The sequence below is a fragment of the Cryptomeria japonica genome, chromosome 9, assembly GCF_030272615.1.
Source record: "Cryptomeria japonica chromosome 9, Sugi_1.0, whole genome shotgun sequence".
In the NCBI taxonomy this organism is placed as follows: Eukaryota; Viridiplantae; Streptophyta; class Pinopsida; order Cupressales; family Cupressaceae; genus Cryptomeria; species Cryptomeria japonica.
Window position 1 is genome coordinate 357482473 of NC_081413.1, and position 20799 is coordinate 357503271.

A 20799-nucleotide genomic window follows, 5' to 3' on the forward strand; every position below is an offset into this window, starting at 1 on the left:
AATGAGGTTCTTATACGAACAAATCGTAACCAGATTCAGGATCCCTATCCAGATCACAAGTGATCGGGGAGTTCACTTTGTTAACCAGGTCATTCGGATGATGACGATCGAATTCAAAATCTTCCACAATTTATCCAGTCCGTACTATCCACGGGCAAATGGCTAGGTGGAAGCCACAAATAAGATACTCGTCTCCATCATTTACAAGTCGTGCAGAGTAGAGCAGGAGGACTGGGAGGAGCGTCTCCTTATAGTACTATGAGTGTACTGTACAACATAAAAGGTGACTATAGGTCAAACCCTGTTCCAACTTATGTACGACCAGGAAGGCGTGTTGTTAGCAAAGTACACTGTACCAAGCCTACGAATTGCTATCGACAACCGACTGGGAGATGAGAGTTTAAGTGCCCATCTTACGAACCTCACCAAGTTAGATGAATGTCAGATGATGGTGCAGTGGGCGGTGAAAGTGGCCCAACACCGATGGAAGTACTGGTAAGACAAACATCTCCCACAGACAAACTTCCATCTTGGTCAGTTGGTTCTGAAGTATAACAATCGCAACGAACTTCGGCCTAGTAAGTTCAAAGTTCATTGGTTGGGGCCCTATAAAATCAGAGAACTGGAGGAAAATGGAGTAGTAAAACTTTCCACCATGGATGATAACCCAACACGCGACCCTGTGAATGGCTCAAAGTTGAAACTGTATCGAGAACGTGATAAACCAATCATATCAATCAACATGCTGGGGTACGCAACAAAGGGAGACTAGACCATTGGAAGAAGTAAGAAAGTATAGGAAGATCTTATGGTCACTGCAGAACCTTACAGACATGATGAAGATTGGGCTAAGCTACTCACTTTCATAGAAGAAAAACTCGTGCCAAAACAAGTCGAAGGCATCGTGGTACCCAGAATTCAGAAGCATCTTAGAAATGCCTACTTCGGTGATCCGGCCGTATGGATAAGGATCATGGGGCATTGGAGGAAGAGAGCTCCATACGAAGAATTTCGTGAAGGCTATATTGCTTACGACATTGATGAAGAAGCAGCAGTTAAACGGAAGGCTGAACTTGTCGAGAAGGAAGAGGAGCCAATCGACTTGGAAGAGGAGGTAGACTTGGAGGAGTACGATGCAACCTTGGGACCGTGTTTGAAAATGGTACTAAAATCTGAAGACTTGTTTGTGATAGCATCATGACCTAGTAAGCAGGAAGCGGGCCCCAATGCACTCTGCTGGGTGATCCCTAACCCCATAGGCCCATCGCAGGTGAGTGGTGAGAAAGTGACATGGTGCCAATAGTATGGAGGTTGGTACATAGATGGAAGTTATAAAGGGGTGGGACCGACACCATTGGTGGACAAAATATGGGACCTGGAATATGTGGGCACGTGTTGCTCCGAGGAGTGTTACACGAGACTACTGCACGTGTGCGCATGGCTTCACGACTTGGAGATCAAAGTAAGACCTGAGGGAGATCCCACCGAGGTGAAAAGGAAAATGCAGGACTTGGACAATGAGGATGATACCGACAAACGACCAAGCAAGAAGATAAGGAAGGAAATTACAATAAAATAACACTGAGGAAAGGGGTGAAATGTCGGGTGAGGAAAGCCAAGTTGCGTAAACCAAAAAAGACAGTACGAGCCATGGAAGAAAAGGAGGTACATTCAAGGGTATAGAAAAACAATAAAATAAGTAGCCAGTTCAAATAAGTTGCTTGGTACCGTGGCCAACTAAAGGTACAAAGGCTAAAATTTAAATATTCTTGCTAAGTTAGAAAATTAAAAGGGTACTTTAAAAGGAAAATATTAAACAAGGAAAACATAAGGCAAGAATTAAATATTAAAGGAATTGGGTTAGGAAAAGTAATAACACTAAAAGAAAGGGGACATTATAAAGTTGGTGAGAGAAAAAATTTATATAGTAAAAAGAAAATTATTTTACAAAAAATTGATGCAATATAGCCTAACCCTAAAAGTGAGAAAGTTCTATAAGTACTTCTACCCAGCTAGTCCAAACAAATTTCATAGAGAAGTAGAGTCGTACATACCTGTGCAAAAGGCCAGAATTGTGCAACAACAACTGATTGTATGAAAAGGAAGCAAGTTGTCGTACGTGTTCAGTGGCAACGATCTGTACGAACTCGTATGGACTAGTGAAGATGTATGGTTAAATTTGTATGGTTTCGTACGATGCAGACGTAGATGCTTGCATATTGGAGAAAGGCTAAATAGTCTATACAAACTCATATAGAGCATCCAGGAGTCATAATCAGAGCCATACAAATCCATACGACCGCCATTTGTTGATTCAACGGGCAAGGGAGTCATGTACGATTCCGTACAACCACCATCTGTAGCTTCGATGGGCAAGGGGGTCACATACGATTCCGTACGACCACGACATGAAGTCAAGGAGGCGTCGTACGACCAAGACAAATAGGCATCAAACTGGTGTATGGACCTATACAGCCAAGGCACAAATGATTTTGCAATCTGTACGGTGGAGTGGTTGGCAGTCCGTACTATGAAGAGGGGGGAATAGCTGGTAGTCCATGCGGTAAAGAAGCAAAAGTGGTTGGTAGTTCGTATGGTGAAGAGGGATTGAGTGGCGCTAGTATGGTGAGGACAAGTTGGGGTGACCCCAGCTGGACAAAAAATTCAGACCTTTATAATAACGGTCTAGGGCAGATAGGAGTAGTGAAAAGTCTAGTGGGCTCGACACAAGCAACAAAGATAGTCAGAATGGCAGAAGCTAGTAGCAGTAAAAAATCCAAAGTCAGGCCGAAGGTGCAACATGACCTGGAGAAAGTCACTGTCGACACTCTGACATTTGAAAGTGTGACAACAAGCGAGTATCGTAGTTGGTGGGACGAGACACCAACAAATTATGAGTTGAAGAACTCACTTAGGAAGGCAGAAGTTGCTCATGCCATCCAAATGCCCATATTCAATATTAAAGAGTTTGAGCTAGTTCTGCGAACTATGGTGGTAGGGTATCATTCCCGCAGCCAAAAGTCCATTGTGCAGTACGAGGGTTACACCATTACCATTTCTTTCAAGCCATCCAACTTTCGGCGAGTCTTTAGCATTCCAGACCGAGGGGAGTCAACCATGAAGCCCACCAAGCTCACCAAAGAAAGAAAGGAAGTCCTGTTGAAATTGGTTTGCCGTGGCGAGTTGACCACTACCAAATGGAACAATCTTTGGAGTAGTAGTAATAGCAGGGGGTTGAAGTGTTCCTTCATCGCCAATGTTGACTGGTAGTGTCTGATGGACCTTGTGAAAAGAAGGCTTATAAGAGCGAGTCGGGCTTCCGACATTGCCATTTCTATGATAGCCCTTGTGAATGACATCAATGTGGGGAAGGTGTACAATTGGACACAGTTACTATCTGAGAAAATTCATGATTTTCTGGCACTATAGCATAAAACTTTTTATATGTGCCATCATGCAATAGCCATCTCCTTGGAGCCCGTATGCATGCAGGTCCCTTCGGAGAAATGGGGCAAATTTTAGCTGCAGAATAGGGTTGAGCCAAATAAACCTGCGATGTACTGCTGGATTCACTAGGACACTCTCGGTGGTGATGCCACCCAGCCAGCCAGGAAGAAGAGGAAGCAAGACATGTAGGAGGAGGAAAGCTCGGATGAAGATACAAAAGTGGACGAAGAAGAGACCAAAGTTTTGGAGAGCAGGAGTGGTGAGGAAGGGCTCCAAATGGCACCGCACAGTGTGGACTCAGATGAAGTTGAAGAAGTGGAAGTGCAACCAAAAGGAGGGGAAGAGGTAGAGCGACCCACAACTGAAGGAGGAGTGCAGGTGCAGGAAAAAACTATAGTGCGGGTAAAGTTTGCAGCTCCAAAGTTGTCCCCTTCGGCTCATTTGGTACCCTCACAGGCATTGACAGTGGCCATGCCATTAATGCCGTTGGAAGACGCCACCCCAGTCGGTGTGTTATTTCAGAAAGTTCCCGAAGGATCCCCACAAGCACCAGTTTGACTGTCCTTGCCCCAGGTTGCGTTGGCCATCCGAGGGGTAGTATAGCTGAGGGATAGAGCCATACAAACACCTACAACCAGGGCTATACAGTCAACTGAGAGAGTCGTACGCACACCTTTGATATTTCACCATATGGATGGCAGCACCTTCGGGAGATGTGCAGATGGAAATGGATGACAACCGTACGGATGGCAACACCTTCGGTAGATTTATGGATGATAGTGGTAGCACCTTCAGATGGAGGTGTATCGATGATAGTACCTTCGGGTGGAGATGGGCCAATACAAGATGAACTGGCTGTACTGGATGCTCTCGTGACAGGGTAGATAGAGCAAGAGCAAGACGTGGATGCATCCCTGGATAGTTGGTTGGGGAAGTTTGCCCTTGCACCCCACATACCACCTTCCCCTTCACCACGCAGATTGGCAGTTGGCTAGGAGCAGATTCAAAATGAGGGTATCGGAAACATAGGGCAGACCCCGAGGAAGGGGGAGAGCGAACAAGAGAATACGCATAGTATCATCAATTTGGAGGATGAGAGCTTCCAGTCCGGGAACAACATGATGATGGACATAGAGTCACCACTAGGGAAGGATCCCTCCTGGGGTCTTTACATTTCACAGCCAAATTCACAGGACCCAGTGGGATCCATTTGGCGATTCATGACGGAGTTGCAGGGCTTTACAAAGGTAGCACAAGGCATCACCGACCTGGCCTTACGCGTAGATGCAGGAGCCCTACTAGAAGCAGAGAAGCTTCTGGAATTTATGACCTCATGATGTCAGGAGGAGTTCACACAACAGTTCGTCCAACATGGTTGGCCAGCAGCCGAGACTCTTGAGATGGTGGCAACCCAGCGGGACACACACATCATGCATGGGCAGGGGGCACTTGGTCCCACCTTGCAGGGTATGGAGAGCTCCTACAGGAGCTATATTTTTAGATGCAGTGGGCCCAGGCTGAACAACGAGTTGCTAAGCAAGAGACTGCTGGACTTCAGAAGGAGTTGGATAAACGTATAGAACTTGCTGCTATGGAAAAGAAGATTAGAATTGAGCTAGAGGAGGTGACTGCACTACATAAGACCCGTATGGCCGAACAAAGTATTCAATTGAAGACATTGGAGGAGAGGGTCTCGGTCCTGACACGTGAGGTGGAGTAGAAGGATAAGGATTTGATGGAGGCAACTCTCATGGTGAAGAAAGCCCGTGAACGCTAGTTGGTTACCGAGAGGAACCTACGACTTCACATGGATCAACTTCAGCAGTCCCAGTCAGCAGGCTCCAGCTTCTACCACCCCAAGGACATCTTCTCATCCCCCTCAGTCTTAGTTTCAGTTTTGACCAGCTCCCATTTTGTCTTCGTCATCTGGAAGACGACTACATTTTGGGGGGGCTAATGTTAGGCGACAATTAGGCTAATACTTATAGTTTTGTTAAGTTATGTTTTTGTGTAATAAGGCAGCTGTTGGTTCCCAAAGGGGTTAGTCGACAGTTGTGACGGTTGGCATCTCCGTCAACCACTGGGTGTCTTATATAGTGCAATGTAAGGGAACCATGGCAATGTTGTTGTTGATGTACTAGCTTTTGAGAATGCAATAATGGAAACATCTTTCTGCCATATTGTTGTGACATATACTTAATTAATGTTCTGAATATAGTTGTAGTTTTTGGTTATACATTCTGTGTACATTTACTATTTATTCCGTGAACTTGAACAACTCACTGTCGGGAGTAAACAATTCATACTTGTTGACTTAAATATGATTTAAAGGATGCCTTTGGCTATACAGTTATAGTGACTTATACCCTTTCAAAATAAATACATAACACCTAATTAATCATACTTGTCTAGCAACATAATAAGCTAAGCTATATGATGCTAATGGTTATGCAAGATACACCCTAGTAACCATCATGCTAACTAAAAGGGGTGGTGCACATGTACTTAAAGACTTATTAACATGTTTGATGTGTTTATTATGGTTTGAAGGTCACTACGAGACATTGCAGTCCACTTGTTATCCATGTTTCCTACTACTGTTCATTATGGATGCATGTAATATATAGTTTTAATATTATTGTTTGCAGTTAGAGCATGATGAACCCTGAAAGAGCTTCACACCTAGTTTCTCCTCTGGGGTACTTGTGAAACCTTGCTTGTGCAGTTGGAGTTGTATGAAATCAATTTTGTTTTTGGTAATAATCTATATATAATGCCTAGGAAGACAATAGTGGCAGATGCAGTTTTGGAACATATGAAGTTTTATGTATTGAACAGTTCAAAGAAATGATAAGGTTTCTGTATAGCTGTTTAGAAATATTATATATGTAAAGGACATTTAGAAAGTCCGTGTTTGGGTCTTACTAGTGGGAAGTTCTTATCAGACTTTTTTTGCTAATCTGATATGATAGATCAAGCTTCTGTATTTTTTTAGTATTGCACTCTTTTAGTAATAGAAAAAATACAAAAATGAAACAAAAGAAATGATCACAGATGGAGATTGTCAAAATGCACAGAAGAAGCATTAATCGTTTGGGGAATTAATCGACAAAACAAAAGTATAAGATTTTTTGAAAAAATCGCGAATTAATCGAGAAAAAATCGACAAAAAATCAGATTTAAAAAAAGGTAAAAAATTATAGAAAAAGAGACATAATACTTTCTTTTAAAATTTAAGGGCATTTCCATAGCACAAAGATGTAGGTAGGTTGCCGAATTGGAATCAGAATCGGGGTAAGTGGGTACAATACATCGGTATGTCAAAAAACATATTTAAAAATAAATATATTTTAAAAATTAAATATAGTATAAATTAAATATATTAAAAATGATATAATATACATTATAAATTAAAAATAAATATTATTATATTTACATTTATTAATGGTCTATATAGATACAAATTTATAATTTATAATTTTTAAATTATTTATATTTCTAATTTACAATTTTATTAAATTATATAATTATTCTATATAGTTTAATAAATGACACTAATATAATACATAATAATTTTAATTGAAAAATTATTTTATATATATTAATTAATATTAAAAATTAAATAATATACATTATAAATTAAAAATAAATATTATTATATTTACATTTATTAATGGTCTATAAATATACGATTTTTTAATTTATAATTTTTAAATTATTTATATTTCTAATTTACAATTTTATTAAATTATATAATTATTCTATATAGTTTAATAAATGACACACTAATATAATATATAATAATTTTAATTTATAAATTATTTTATATATATTAATTATATATTAAAAATTAAATAATATACATAATAAATTAAAAATAAATATTATTATATTTACATTTGTTAATGGTCTATAAAGATACTAATTTTTAATTTATAATTTTTAAATTATTTATATTTCTAATTTATAATTTTATTGAATTATATAATTATTCTATATAATTTAATAAATGACACACTAATATAATATACAATAATTTTAATTTACTAATTATTTTATAATGTTAATTATTAAATTATTTTTAATTATATATTAAACATATAGTAAATAATAATATAAATGAATGTAAGGATCGTCCCTTATAATTTTTTTATAAATACATAAAATTTATAATCCCCCAAATTAGATGTCATAGTTTTTAATTATAATTTTTTTTTATAAATATATAAAGTTTATAATCCCCAAATTAGATGTCATAGTTTTTAATTTGGAGTTCAGATTTTAATTTAAAGTTACCAAAAATAAGGAAACAACGGAAAGCTTATTTTCGTATTTCTTAAGCTTTATCAGTTGCAGAAACGTTATTTCCGATTTTTTATTTATAATTCCCAGCTGAAACAGCGAGACAAGGTGAGGCTCTTATTCAGAATGCAAACAAAAATATTTAAGGTTTCAATTTTCAGTGATACAGAAAGTCATTAAGGTTTTGTAGAGATCAAAACGTCCGGCAAAAAATTAAGGACAAAAATTTCGAACCCTAACTGATCCCATGCAAGCTATACCCAGAATCGGTCTATTTTCACAGGTGATTTTTAGGGTTTATGTCATTTTTTTAGCCGAGCAGATATTTCGCAATTTTTAAACACGCATTTGCAGAGTTCTACCCGCAATTAATCGGCCAAAGCCGTTGACTGATATACAATTGGCATCTTATTTAGTAAGAGGTTACAGCAATCACTTTTCAAGGAAAATTGATGATTGCTGGATCTCATCTGCATCATATGCTACAAAAGCATACCTGCATGAGTGGCAGAGAGAACATTAAGAGGCAGAGAGTGGCCATCTTACACTGTATCATATGAAGAATATGCTAGAGATGAGCAATGCTGGCACTCAAAGCAAAGGCCCCTGAAAAACAATCATCTTCAGGCAATGCTCCAAAAGACTAGGGTTGAAGAATCCCCTAAATAGAGCTCCAATGGGTCAAACATGTCCTTAACCCGGAACAAACAGAGAGTTGTTTCTAACTTTCAACATATGACATCATCACACGTGCACTTGAGATTAAGCTTGTTTAAGTTATTACTCACAGACAACCATTGTTGATCCACATCCAAAGGAAAATTGTTTTCTCTTAAGCAACATGGGTTTAATACATTGTAAATAACCTTAATTTCTTTCGACCATCCTTACAGGGATCATGGCCCTCAATAATAATAAAAAGTTAAACGAAAGACTGCAATTGTTAACATTATTTGCATTGAAAGAAAAATTGTTTGTCCTTACGATCTTATGCCAATAATGTTTGGATAGTCACTGAGTTTGTTCTTTTAATAAGATAGGAGTAATTTATGTTTACATCCTTTGTCTTCTTGTTTTTGAAATGTTTATTTTTTGAACCATTTTTGCAGGGAGGGCATGCCTTCAAACTTGTCATAAGAAGGGGTTTCTACCCTCAAGTTTGCAAAGGAGGTGTTTTGAAAGTTTGTTGAAGATGAGCAGAGCTCTAAGCATGATTAGCTTTGATTGTCCAAGAAGTTGTGCAGGTTAGAATATTAGTGTGCTTGTATTCTTACCTTTATAAGGGCAAATGCAATACAAAAGTCTATAAATGGCAGTTTCTTATTGATTACTTTTTTAATATCGTTGAACATAAAATTTATAAACTGAACTGCATTGAAGTCTTTCTTGAAGTGGTTTGGTATGTGCTTTCGTCAAGTTGGGATAAGGGGCTTTTTTAAATATTCTCTGATCTTGAAGTATTTTTCTTTGTACAAAGCTGTCCTAAGTTGTGTTTGGAAGTTTAGATCAAGCAAGGAGCTTATATATATATTTGATCTAAATTTCTCTGTTAGAAGGACTCTTAAGTAAAGCTTTGTAGAACTATTTGACAAGTATAGACTAAATTGAGTACTTGGAGAATTTAATTGTTTCTGAAAGCATTTAAGTCTTTTACATAGATGAAAGTAGATGAAAGTACTTAATTGTTTTTTTATAATATTACTTGGTTTAGGTCCAAGAACCATCAAAATTGGGGAAACCCTAGTATGCAGTCCTAAGCCCCATGTTGTCTTGCTGTTTGGCAATCAGACCAAACATTAAAATCATAATACCACCCAAAGAAAATGGCTGAAGCCTCAAAAAATTCTATCCCAACTCCATTGTCTAGCATAGCATCAAAAGAAGCTGAAGAATCTAAAAAGGAGCTGAGGCAAATTACATAGGCTTTGCCACCCCCTTAATTACACAAATACATTTTTCACCTACCACATTTTGACTTGATACTTTAGACTCCTCGCCCTTGTCCTTGTCATTCTCTGAATCACAACACTTCATGAACAACGGTATAGCCTCCTCGAGAATGATGACCTTCATATTCTTAGCAATTGATTCTACGACCAACTAAAGAAATATTTGCCTCCTCTTGATAGCATGAAGGTACTTCAAAAAACAATTGAAATGTATCTCTATCTAGTGGACATCTACAATATTGATGTGGAGAAGATAGGAACTAGCCATTACTGAAAGCATGGATGCACATGAAAGTAACTAAGTAGTGTTGAAAACTTGAATGTATTCCATCTATCCCTTGTATTAACTTGGATCCAAAAGCAACTTTGCCATTGCTGAATGTACACTCACATTGGAAAACCATCCATTCTCGTGGCCAACTACTAGATGTGGACTATCCATTGTTTGAGTGCAGGGTCACTGATTTCTTGATCAACAATGCCAGGAAGTCTGCCATCTCTTTTACACTAGTCATCTGAAATTTGCTCTACTTCTATATTTTCTTTCTCCTCCTTTCCCTTTCCGTGCCTGCTACCAACCAATTTACCCCCCAAATGGCCAACACCAGTTGTTGAAGCCATGAGAAGCCGCTCCATGTGTTTTTTATGCACAATTGAATGCATATTAAAATACCAAAGTATTTTACCCTCTCTTGAACAAAATCACCTTGGATGCTAAATATCTGATCAACTAAGACGATTCCAAGGTTTCTACGGTCAATTCTTGACATGTGGGTAACTCAATGGGTTTGATGTGTGTTAGGGTTTCAAGCAGATCCGAAGCAAATATAAACTAACAATTATATGCAGATTTAAATACAAAAGATAAAGAAATAAAACAGGACACAGATAACACAGAGATTTAACGTGGTTCACCCAGAATGGGTTACGTCCACCATACACAGCCGTCCAATCTTTCTTATTATCCAGCAAAAACAGTACATCAACCTTACCATGCCTTAAGCATCCCAGCCGCTTATAACATGCGTTTTTAGGGCAACAAACAAAGTCGGCCTTTTTTAGGGTTTTATTACAATGTCGGTTTTCATCAACAAAAACGGCAAATTTTTTTTTTCTCGGGGGCGGCACCCCCGCTTTCTCGGGGGCTGCCGCCCCCGAACCCCTGCCCGGGGCCCGGCCCGGCCCCGGACCCCGGCGAGGATACGTGCTGAGTGTACAGTACTTTGCTGATCAGTCGCCACATTTCAACAATGTGAATTGCTGTTTTCACTTGGGGACTTACACAACTGTTCTTGTTGATGTCAAACTTATCATGAATGGAGTAGGCTTGCCAATGACTTCAAATGACTTATGATTTTACAATTGAGTTCTCAATCTATCTAACAAGGATTTTAAATAAAATGCAAAAGGATGAGGGTTTAGAGGTTCTATTCTAACTCTATTCTAAAAGGATGGGTCATCAATATCTTCTACGGGCTGCGCCTCTATCACTTTCTTCTTCTCCATGCTGCTCAACAACCAATCGAGAATGGTAGAGAATTCCATCCCATCTTTGAGGTGTAGATCCCGATCAAGTCCTCTCAAGGCTGAAATAACATCATCATCCGTTTCCTTATCCTTAGTCAAATCTACCACATTGTTGCCCAAATCAACCTCCAGTTGAACCGTGGGAGATCCTGTATGATCTTCATCATCTTCATGTCATGCCAATTGTGCTGTAGCATGTAAATCTGGATCATTCTTCGGTAGGATCTCCATATTGGAACCTCGTTTGGACTCATTGTCCTTCTTTGTCATATCATTCTCCTTCACGGATGAGGAACTCATGGTAGATTGAGGAATGTTAGACTTATGTCTCTTGTGCCTTGACTCCTGGCTAACAATCTCCTTGCCTTTTATTTGTGATCCTCCAGGCATGCCTTTCCTTCTTTTGGGAGCCTAACTCTCCTCATCATTGTACGTTCTAACATTGCTCATTGTTCTCTCATCATCATTGAGAGAGGACTCCTCATTTCTCATCTTCTCATAGGTAAAGGTGACCTTAAGTTTTCTCAACTCGTTCATGTACTTGTCCACCCATTCCTTGGTGTAATCATTCACATCTCTCATCAAAACATTTAAATCTACCAACTCAGGTTGTGTCCAGCTAGGCAACGTGATAGACTTGTCTTCCTCATTTGCATACTGCAGATGGATGTGATCCCCATCATCTTACACTTGATCTGGAATGGAGAAGTTAGACTTCCCCATGAAGTCCATTGACATACGAGACCACATCTTCCTTCTAACTGCGAACTCATCCATGAGATTAGCCCAATAGTCTTCGATGTCAATCTTGTGTATAAAATTCCCTCCCTTAATCGTTACAATTCTCCAAAATAGATTGAATTGATCCCTGCCTTCATAGATTCCAAGATGATAGAATTCCAATTCCTCTTTAACTGTCTCTGTTGCGGATGCGGTGTGGCATACCTCCTTCATCTTCCCAAGCGAGATAGGAAAAGCTATCCCCGTTTTGTGCTTCGCCTTCTGGATGAAATCATATTCTAAAAGCTATCTCACTACCTCAAGTAAAACCATCTTGTTTGTCGAATACCTAGGAAGCTTGTATGGTTTTGACATGAATCCCTAAATCCTTAGGTATGTGAAGGTAGGAAACTGGATATACCATGATCCGTACTTTTCAATAAGTATCATTGCCTCCTTAGACAATCGTTTGTGTATTACACCTTGCAACAACCTTGTGATGTACATGTTGCAAGCATCGTTCACCCTTCTGTAATGTTCAATTTCATGTACGTGGAGTTGCGAATAGCACTTGTAAACTCTGTATTGTCCTTGACCGTTCCCAATTGTGCCCTTGCATATCAATCCTTTGTACACAATATGTCTGGCAAGCATGTAGACTAGGTAGGAGGTCATATTGAATGTCCTTGTTTTCTCCAAACCTCTCAACTGGATGTCAAGGTTATCACTTATTATCTTCGCCCAGTTGATCACCGTTCCTCCCACTATCTCAATAAAATAATACATCCATGTCTCAAATAGCATCCCTTGAGGTGTTCCCATGACTCGGTTGAGTAGAAATATCAAATCATTGTACTCCTTGAAGTCTGAGCATAAGAGTCTCTTGGGTAACCTGGAGTGGTGACGCTTCGTCTCAAGAACCCACTCGTTGTTGATAACTGTCATACATGACTCCGATCTTCTTTCAAATTTAGCTTGCACTTTTTCCTTGGTTCTCTCTTGCATGTTTGTACACCTAGGGATTCTGAATACTTCCCCAATTGATTCCTCAGCCAGGTATGGAAGCACTATCCCCTTAGTGATTTGATCATTTTGGTTTGTGGATCATAATGCTTTGCACACTCGACTACAAGCTCACTACACTGAATGCATGGTGGGAAACCAGCTGCATGGTAGATCCCACTCTTCATGATATTAGCCACCAATGCGGATGGGAGATGATTCTTCGGTCCAAACATTCTTCGCCTCATCCTCTTCATGTCCATGTACTCCATATTGGTATCTCTGACCTTCTTCCATCAGGATGTTATCTGTGACTCTGGATAGTAGCATTCTTGCACGATCTTCAATTGATTTTTCCTCGCTGAAATCCCTGCCTTAGACATGGCACCTGTATGAAGCGGGAAGTTAATATCATGGTAAAAATAACTCTAATAATTCATTTTCAGAATTTTCTAAGTTCTGATTTCTTAAAATATTTTCAAATTTATGAGTTTAAAATCAGAAATTTAAACAATGTATAACATAAGCTCTGAAAAAATAATGAATTATAATCACATAAGACATATCACCTCTCTTAGAACCTGATTTTCAGACTTAGAACAAGTCTGATCGTATTATATAAGTCTGAAGATACCTTGCTATACTCAGAAAATGAAGGTTTTCAATATCAAAAATGTGGTTTTAGCTCTGATTTTCTGAGTACAATGTCTGAATGTGCCCTCTGAAAATTCACCTTCAATGGCTGGGAACAAACTTAACCATGGCGCAACCCCAATGTACCCTGCGACCTGCCCTCCGATTGACTGGAAATGAACATGCCTTGGTCACAAATAATGGCTGGGCACAATTGTTTGGTCTGAGAATATTGATGTTTCAGATCTGGAAATGAATTTAGACCAGCAATGATGTTGTAAATGATGTCACAATCTTCTCCCCAAATGGCACCACACACACCTGGACAAAATTGCAGCCCAATCAGCAATAGCGTACCTCTTGTTCGCCCACAAATCCACTCAATGGTGGCGCAATCAGCCACTTAGGAAAAAGTCGCAGCCTCCCTTAAGCAATGGTGCCACACTCAATCAATCTTTTTAGCCTCCAAACTGTCAAATCAGTCACAGTATTATAATATATTAGCACTGGATTGTGTCTTTTATTCATGTTTTTACCTTGCAAGTTCACCACATAGCCAATGTGGGATAAAACTTCTCTTTTTCAACTTGGGGGAAAATTGACTTGCATTGGGATTCAACATTTAGCATTAAATACCACCTTGTTTGATCATTAAATATTTGTCGTAAGGCAAAATCGATACCATTTAGGACACATTTGTCATTAAAATTCTTACTTGAATCCAATCTTCAGCCACTTGGGAAAATTGCACCCCATCTGGACACACAATTTCACTTAAATTCACCTCAACTTGCAATTTATGACCCCAAGGGGAAAACCGGCGCTCATCTAGATAAGTTATTTTCATCACTTAATTCATTTTCATTCCCAAATCCATCTTAGGGGAAAATCGATGGCCATCTGGACAATTAAATTTGATCAATTTATGTAAAAATATGCCCTGGTGGAAAAACATCCTCCATTTGGACTCACAATCTCATTAAAACTTCAATACCCCCAGGGGAAATTCAAACTACATTTGGACACATTAACTTGGTCAAAATTCATCATTTTATCCCTAGTGGAAAAACCCACCTCATCGAGACAACATAAATTTGTCCACACTTCACTCTGTCTTACTCATTGTCCTCTTTGGTGGAGATTCGAATTCATTTGGACACTCAAATTGCACTTAACTTGGTCATTTACCTCTTGGTGGAAAAATGTGGGTCATCGGGGCACACTTTCCTTATACATTTTCGCTCTTGAAGGCCTGGTGGAAAAACGGCCTCCATCGGGACAACCACAGTGGAGAATCCAGATGCATCGGGATTTTCCCCAAAAACAATTGCAAAGTCAATCCATGAGGGGAAAAACACACCTCATTAGAACTGAGACCATTTTCATCATAAAAATCACTTCTTTTTGCTCAAAATGTAGTGGGAAATCATTCTCCATTGGGACAAAGTCCATTTTCACCTTTATTGCTTAGTGGAAAAACGCCTCCCATTGGGATTTTTCACTTTTATGCCTTAATTTCACTTGGGAAAAAAATGTCTTCTGTTGGGACTATGATGATTTTCACACTTTAAAAGCCCAAACTTATCAAATTTTGCCATTTCGCTCAGTGGAAATTCTATTGCTATTGGGACTTTTAACATTTTAAGTGGATTTGAGGGGTGGAAAACTAGGGTCCATTGGGACTTTGTGCATTTATAACATATTTAACCTCCTAGGAGTGGAAAAAGGACTCCTATAGGGACTTTTGACACACTAGCACAAAATTCACACCAATTTGCAACATTTAAAACACATTTACGCTCACATTTAAAGCAAGTTGCAACCTCAACACTTACAAAATTTTAGGATCACCTTAACATTTTGAAACATTTTAAACATTTGATCCTATTGACTCAAAATTTAAATATTGCTAGCACATTGAAAACCTCTGGGCATGATCATATCAAAAATGAGACTCAGGCATTAAAAGCTCAAAATTGCCTTAATTTCACTTGGGAAAAAAATGTCTTCTGTTGGGACTATGATGATTTTCACACTTTAAAAGCCCAAACTTATCAAATTTTGCCATTTCGCTCAGTGGAAATTCTATTGCTATCGGGACTTTTAACATTTTAAGTGGATTTGAGGGGTGGAAAACTAGGGTCCATTGGGACTTTGTGCATTTATAACATATTTAACCTCCTAGGAGTGGAAAAAGGACTCCTATAGGGACTTTTGACACACTAGCACAAAATTCACACCAATTTGCAACATTTAAAACACATTTACGCTCACATTTAAAGCAAGTTGCAACCTCAACACTTACAAAATTTTAGGATCACCTTAACATTTTGAAACATTTTAAACATTTGATCCTATTGACTCAAAATTTAAATATTGCTAGCACATTGAAAACCTCTGGGCATGATCATATAAAAAATGAGACTCAGGCATTAAAAGCTCAAAATTGCCACCTAACTGCCAAAACCCTAGACTAACAAAAATGGAAAGTAGGAAAGAGGGGGTCCTGTTTTGCAATGGGGTGATGCGTAAAAGGTCACAACACCGCCATGCCTCAAAAATCTCAAACATGAAAATATGAGTAATGAAGAGCCATTCCACCTTCGATGCTTATACTTCAAAACTGAAGACCATCACATCTATTAAGAACTCCACATGCTCTGCACCTCATAACGACTATCCTACCCACCGTTACTCTATCCCATGAACGAGAGGATTCCTCAACAAATACTTTTGGATTAGAAGAAGAGCCTTAGATGGAAAATTGTTCCACCAACAAATAGAGAGACACTCACTTTTAATTTTCAATTCAACTCCTCTGTTAGCTACTCGATCTCGCAACTGCATTGCTCTTCTTACCAATATGGGAGAATCTAATATCTTCAAACCACTCAATTCCTATAAACGATTCAGACTATATTGATTACAATTTTCTATTCTTAATGTTACCCCCCTTTCATTGCTCCTATCAGCAATTTTCAATCACCCTCTATCGATTATTGTTTTCATCCTTTTCCTCTTGCTATCATCATACCCCACAAAAGGGCTTTTGCTTTTGCAATGTTATTAGAGTCCCTACCACATCATAGGCAAAAATATCTAGAGTTTGACCATTTTACTCTCAATAAACTCTTCCACCCCTAGTATTAATTGGGTTATAGTTTGCCACTCCATCAAAATTAAATTTGACTTATCCTTCCTTTGAGAAAAACTACATGCAATGAGGGCCCTTATGAATGAGTTGTTTCTTACTATCCTCAATCCATCAAAATCTAGGCCACTTGTCTACAAGTTCCCCCTGATGAAGGCACCATAGGTCATCTTTGTGAACTTCTTCCAGCTCGTCAATATTTGTTTCAATTCCATCCCAAATATGCTCCACCACCCTCTCTTTGTCAAGAAAAAATCTTCTATTCCTCCCCAACTAGAGATTCCGAACCATTAAGGCCGGGAAATAGTCCCACATAAAATTTAATCCAAGGCACCTGTTTTTCATATACCAACTAGCCAAAAGCTAGGAATATGAGGAGTGATTCAATACGATCCCCATTTCCCAATAAAACATCTCCATAGTTGATTAGAGAAATCATAAGGAATAAGTGATCATTGGACTCATAATTTTATCTGCACAACACATAGGGAGGGGCTGATCTTGCCAAACTGTTGATATCTACCCCATGGAAGAGCATGCCTTCTTGAGGTGATCCACAAAAAGGTATTGGCCTTGGGAAGCCCTTTTGGATACTGTTGTCATTTTATGACACCCTTGGTCCATCAGTGAGAACCGATCAGAGATATGTTCCATGGACCAGCGCGGCCCCAGTTGATCAAGGAGAGAAGAATCATGAAGTGTGAAGTGTTGCCTTGTCCGAAGAAAGTTCCTCCCTTGGCCTTTTCTTCTTCCTCGGAACTCCGGGACCTCGAGGTTCCGAAGTTCTTTTCTTTTTGCCCTCTCTTTTCCCTTCTCTGGAACCCCCAGGTTCCGAAGTTCTTTGCCCTTGTCTCTTTCCTTCTTCCTTTTCCGGAACTCCGGAACCGCAAGGTTCTGAAGTTCTTTGCCTTCGCCGCTTTCTTTCCTGGCCCGGAACTCCGGAACCCTGAGGTTCCAAAGTTCTTCTCCCTTTCCCTTCCCTTCTTCGTAACTCCGGAACCCCAAGGTTCCGAAGTTCCCTTCTCTAGCTTAGCCCTTCCTCCGGAACTCCGAGGTTCCGAAGTTCCTTCTTTTCCTCCCCTTTCCCGAAACTCCGGAACCTCGAGGTTCCGAAGTTCCTTTGAGCAGTTCCCTGGAACTCCAGAACCCCGAGGTTTCGAAGTTCCCTTCTCTTGCCTTTCTTCGGGTTTCCGGAACCCCAAGGTTCCGAAGTTCCCTCCTAGCCCTTCTTCCTTCTTCTCTCTGGAACTCCGGAACCCCAAAGTTCCGAAGTTCCTTACCCCTTTGCCTTCTCTCTAGTTCCTCCGGAACCCCGAGGTTTCGAGGTTCCTTGCTGCCCTCCTTTCTCCTATCCCGGAATTCCGGAACCCCGAGGTTCCGAAGTTCTTCCCTTGTCTTCCCACTTCGGGAGTCCAAACTTCCGAAGTCTCCAGACCTCCTTCCGACTAGGGACACTTCCGGATGGCGTGATCAACACTCAAGGCTTTTAATGCTCCGACAGTTTTGGTGACTTGTGCACATTCTTTTGTGGAGCCACAAGGGTGCATTAAATGTTTTTGGTAGGATTTCCATCAAGTAGGTACGGGGCCATGCTTGGTGACTTATGTCATGACTGACTTTGGAAGGTTAGTCAATCCACCTTCTCAGGATTGCTCTTTGTGGGTATGCCTAGGTTGCTTGCATGTGCAAGTCAAGTGCATGCACTTCCAGACTGACATGCAGGGGTCATGATCAACCTTGTAACCATTTTTCTATATAAAGGCTGTTAAGCCTCATTGTAAAGGGTTCTTTCCCTGCTGCCTTGACTTTCCCTATGCTCTTTCTCTTCTCTTGAAGACTTGTAACTATTTTTGCATTTCTGCAACTGTAAGATTGGCTTTTGGCCTTATGATTAATTGAAAATCACCATTCTTGCCTCCTTCTAACCTATGTATTCTGTGTATGCTTTCTTACCTTCATTATAGGTGTATGTCTTGTGGCTTTTCTCTCCATATATGCTATGTTAACTTGTTTTTTGAGTGACTTGTGGGAATCCTTCTACCCTCTTGACACTCAGCAAATTCTAACCTCCATACATGCATTGGAGTCACTCATGCAACTGAAGTTTGTGCATCTCCTGGGTGTTTCAGTTAATTCTTTGTGTCATCTCGGTGGGGAGAGGAAGAATCTCTTCTTGGTGCATCACCTCCTTCTATTTCAAGTATTTTCTCTTCCCTTTACCTCAGCAAGTTGTTAGGATAGGCTTAGGAATTAGTTTTAAAGTGTTGAGTTGGTTCAACACCTGCACCTGGATTGAGAAGGAAGCCGGCCTTCTCCGGAGATTCAACCCCCTTTGCGCAAGGTCCCACACTTCGGGGTTGTTTCCATGTTCCACAAGGTTGCTGAGTTGATAGCTCAGCAAGGGTGCAAGCTTTTGTGATAACAGTTTTTGGCACGCTTGGTGGGACCTCATTCGACATACATGCTAAGGATTTGGTGCTAATTCTTAGTGTTTTAGCCTTTAGAGGCAGTCATCTCTCAAGCACTTGGCGACTCTGCTCAAGGACCAGTTCGTGTTCACACAAAGTTTATAACTCTGGGACCCCGGAACCCCCCAGGTCCCCAAGTCATCGTAACTCTGCTTACCCTGGAAGTCCAAAACCCCCCAGGTTCCGAGGTCAGTAAAACCACTTTGCTCTGTAAGTCCGGAACCCCCAGGTTCCGAGGTGCTTAGGCCCGGACACCTGGAACCCCCAGGTTCCGATCACTCGAACTTCCTCACTCCGGATCTCCAAGCTCCTGAGGTGTCGAAGTGGTCATACTCCACAACTCCGGACCTTTGAACTTCCGAGGTCGGTTGCAGATTTCATGCCCAGAATTCATACAAGGGCGTCTTTTAGGGGCAGTTTTCAATTCATAGAGCTCCCATCTGCAAGCTCTAGAATGCAGAGAGGTAGACCTTCATTGTCACCAGTCAGGGGTGTCAAGGTTGTAAACATTCCATCTCCTAGGTCTCGTTCTACTCCTCCATTTGCAAGGCCATTGCTATCAAGGGCTCCCACCACTCATATCAATAAACCATTGTGCTACATGGCAAGAAATTAGGTTTTTGTTACCTTCAATGGAGGGAGTCCCCTTATTTTGACTCAGTGGAATGACATACTAGTGGCTACGTTGAAGAGTATACCATACTTCACAGGTGAAACAGCTACTACACCCATTGAGCACATTCAAGACATTGCAAACATCTGCTCCATCCATAATATCACTTAGGATGATGTTGCTGTCAGACTCTTAGCCACATCTTTGAAAGGCAAAGCCTTGCAGTGGTGTAGAGGGTTGCCGTCTAACTCCATTCACAATTGGGATGAATTGGGGGAGAGGTTGTGCAACCATTTCGAAGACAAAAGTGATCACCTATCACTTGTGGAGCAGTTGACTACGATCAAGAGGGCACCCCATGAGTTCATGGGAGACTTCAACTTCAGATTCCATAAGACATGGAATAGCTGCTCTAGTGAAGCCATCTCCAAATCATGCCTTCTTGTAATATCTTAGAGCTCTCAACAGCGATATAGCTGTCATGATCCAATCAATGCGTGGAGCCTCTCTACCGGGTGCATATGACATAGCCATAAGAGCAGAAAATTGTTTGATTCAGGCTGGGAAGATAGCTCCAAGGCCTGCAATGCCTCTCTTCCCAGAAGCTCCTACTCAACAACCCACTTTGGCTCCTATTTCCATGGCTTCCGCAGGACAATCATCCACGCCCTCTACATCCTCCAACGAGCTCCATGAGGTCAAGGCTCTATTGCAAAGCTTTGGCAATGAATTGGTGGCACTAAAGAGGCAACAAACTCAGTATAGCAGACCTTACTAGTCACAGGGTCAGAATTATCAGCAAAATAGGCCACCCTTTCAAGGGCAAAACCAATGGAGCAATGCCAGGCCTTTGAATAGTGTGAACCCCACAACCGCAAGCAACTCAAAGGCGATAGTTCCAATGCAAAATAACCTTGCCCAAGAGCAAGATTGGTGTCAACCATGCAATCAGCCACACAACCAAGGTGTATGCCAAAATGGAGGGTT

At 40.2% G+C, this 20799-nt stretch overlaps 1 protein-coding gene across 2 annotated transcripts in view; it reads left to right on the forward strand.

The window, feature by feature from the left end:
* Window positions 1–7708: 7708 nt before the first annotated feature.
* Window positions 7709–20799, forward strand: part of LOC131029690 (uncharacterized) — a 74972-nt gene continuing 61881 nt past the window's right edge. The window contains exons 1-2 of one of the 2 annotated variants that reach the window (XM_057960281.2): window positions 7709–7857; window positions 8859–8993. In XM_057960281.2, the coding sequence (XP_057816264.1) occupies window positions 8942–8993 (52 nt within the window). In that variant the 5' untranslated portion in view covers window positions 7709–7857; window positions 8859–8941. Of the gene's footprint in view, window positions 7858–7880; window positions 8033–8858; window positions 8994–20799 lie in introns of those variants that run through there. The other variant, XM_057960282.2, reaches the window with a different exon arrangement.